Source organism: Bidens hawaiensis, unplaced genomic scaffold (assembly GCF_021521415.1).
Source record: "Bidens hawaiensis isolate Kalapana, Puna unplaced genomic scaffold, B.hawaiensis_p1.1 tig00034198_1, whole genome shotgun sequence".
In the NCBI taxonomy this organism is placed as follows: Eukaryota; Viridiplantae; Streptophyta; class Magnoliopsida; order Asterales; family Asteraceae; genus Bidens; species Bidens hawaiensis.
In genome coordinates, this window is record NW_027495902.1 from 184,261 (window position 1) to 186,387 (window position 2,127).

General features: G+C 37.8%; 1 protein-coding gene across 1 annotated transcript; it reads left to right on the top strand.

Moving 5' to 3' along the window:
- Nucleotides 1–373: 373 nt before the first annotated feature.
- On the top strand, nt 374–1,563 carry LOC143585888 (putative calcium-binding protein CML36). The gene is made up of 2 exons (XM_077067563.1): nt 374–624; nt 1,006–1,563. Exons 1-2 carry the CDS (start codon nt 374–376, stop codon nt 1,409–1,411), a joined length of 657 nt encoding a protein of 218 aa, XP_076923678.1. The 3' UTR covers nt 1,412–1,563.
- Nucleotides 1,564–2,127: the final 564 nt, after the last annotated feature.

A 2,127-nucleotide genomic window follows, 5' to 3' on the forward strand; every position in this document is an offset into this window, starting at 1 on the left:
ATAATAGAAAAAAAATTAACGTTTTTAATATATAATTATAAAGATAAAAATGAATAATGAACCCAGAATGCAATTATTAAACTAGCGTAACCAAAAAGTCAAATGTATTTTATTGATCTGAAAATAAACAAGATACGTGTAATGAAGTGATTGGTGTAGAAATAAAACGTCAGTATCAAAACAACATACAACCAACCACATCGTAGTCATACTAAATTACTAATAGTCTTGGTTATTTGTCTTTAACGAAGCTTCCTGGAAGGCCACTCTCAGTCCTCCATTTAACACCCCCGCCTTCCTCCCTTCTTCCTCCGCTCATACCTTCTTTCTCTCTTTCTCTCTCTCTCTAATAATAATAATAATAATATTAACAATGAAGATCGCCGGTAATATCCACATCCACCCCAAACACCTTTTCCGGTCCAAGAAAACCCGGTCCGTTTCCAGATCTAACCCCTCCTCGTTCAACTCCTCCGGAACGACGTCGTCTAGCTCACCGGATCACAAGTCTAAAACAAACGGTGTTGCTACTCCAACTAGCGTGTTGCCCACGCATGAAGTATCGTCAGATGAGTGGTCCGAGGCTTCTACCGACGTCCAGATCGAATTAGTGCAAGCGTTTAGGTAGCGGTGATTCCTGTCTTTCAAGTTCACGCATGCTAACATATCAACTTTTTAATTTTATGACGTTTATTTAATACTTAGAGCATCTACGATAACAATTTATTTATTATATATATATTTTTTGTGTGCTTTTTCATGTCCCGGTTTTTTATCTGTTGTGGGAGTCATTCTTAGTGCTCGTTTTCTAAATACGTTAAATAAAATAAAAACTAGAAAAAATTGGTGTAACATGTTTAGGAATTTTTTATTGGATATGAATAAATGTTTTGCGTGTTTTCAAAAAATAATATTTTTATGATGTAATAGCTGACTATGCATATTTTAATGCGTTTTTTTATCCTTGTAATTGTGGATGTTCTAATTGAATTATGTCTAATATAGGTTTATCGATAGCGACGGTGACGGAAGGATAACGCGAGAACAGCTAGAAGCGGTTTTGAACCGGATAGGAGGATCCGAGCCTTCGATCCGCGAGGAATTGAGCATGATGATTACCGAGATTGACAAAAACGGTGACGGTATCATTACGCTAGAGGAGTTCGGAGCGATAAGTGCCGCGTTCGCACCGCCAGCGTGTGATACGGAGCTGCAAGACGTGTTTGAGTTTTTTGACGCGGATCATGATGGACGGATCACGGCCGACGAGCTGTTTGAGGTGTTGAAGTCGTTAGGAGACGGGAAGTGCACGTTAGAGGAGTGTAGGAGTATGATAAGGAGTGTTGATAAGAATGGGGACGGGTTCGTGTGCTTCGAAGACTTCTCGCGTATGATGGAGCCGCAGATGTGAAGGCGTTCATCTGAGTTTTATAAATTTGAGATTCTAGACGTTGTGGTGTTGAATGTTGATAGATTGGTTAGGGTTAATTTGATTATGTTATAAAGGGTTATACGCATAAAATGTGTGCGTATGTTTGTTTCGTTTGGCTTTTATTTGTCTATCAAAAGAGTTGGTTATAGAATATAGATTGTCAGAATAAGAATCTATATATCTTTTGGTATTTTATTTTATTTATTGCAAGGAATATATGTTTTTTGATGAATAGCAATCGAATTAAAACAAAATGTTTATTGATTATTAATAATAGTAGTAGAAAAAAAAACTGGTTTAAGGGTATACCTGCTTCTTAGTTTTTAGATTTACCAATTAGGTTCATAAAAGCATGTAGCCATCAAACATAACTCAAAACTTATGACTAGAGGTGTACAAATCAGGTTTTTCAAATACCCGGATTCGGGTATGGAACCGGGTTTAGGTATGACCCCGGGTATTGGCAATACCCGAGTCGGGGTCGGGTCCGGGTATTGTCTCGAAAAGCCATACCCTATGTATTGGGTTCGGGTCGGGTATAGAACCAAGTATTCTAAAACCTGGTATTTGAATACCCTATTTTCGGGTATTGAATAACCCCTATTTTCAGGGTTTTTTTGGGCGTTTTCCCGGGTATTTTTCGGGTATAGATTGGATTTTTTAAGAGGTTGCACTTTTTTGGGGTATTTTTGGGT

Coding starts and splice junctions, on each gene's coding strand:
- LOC143585888 (XM_077067563.1), top strand. CDS start 374: ATGAAGATCGCCGGTAATATCCACATCCACCCCAAACACCTTTTCCGG. Junction 625..1,005: donor GAATTAGTGCAAGCGTTTAG/GTAGCGGTGATT, acceptor TGTCTAATATAG/GTTTATCGATAGCGACGGTG.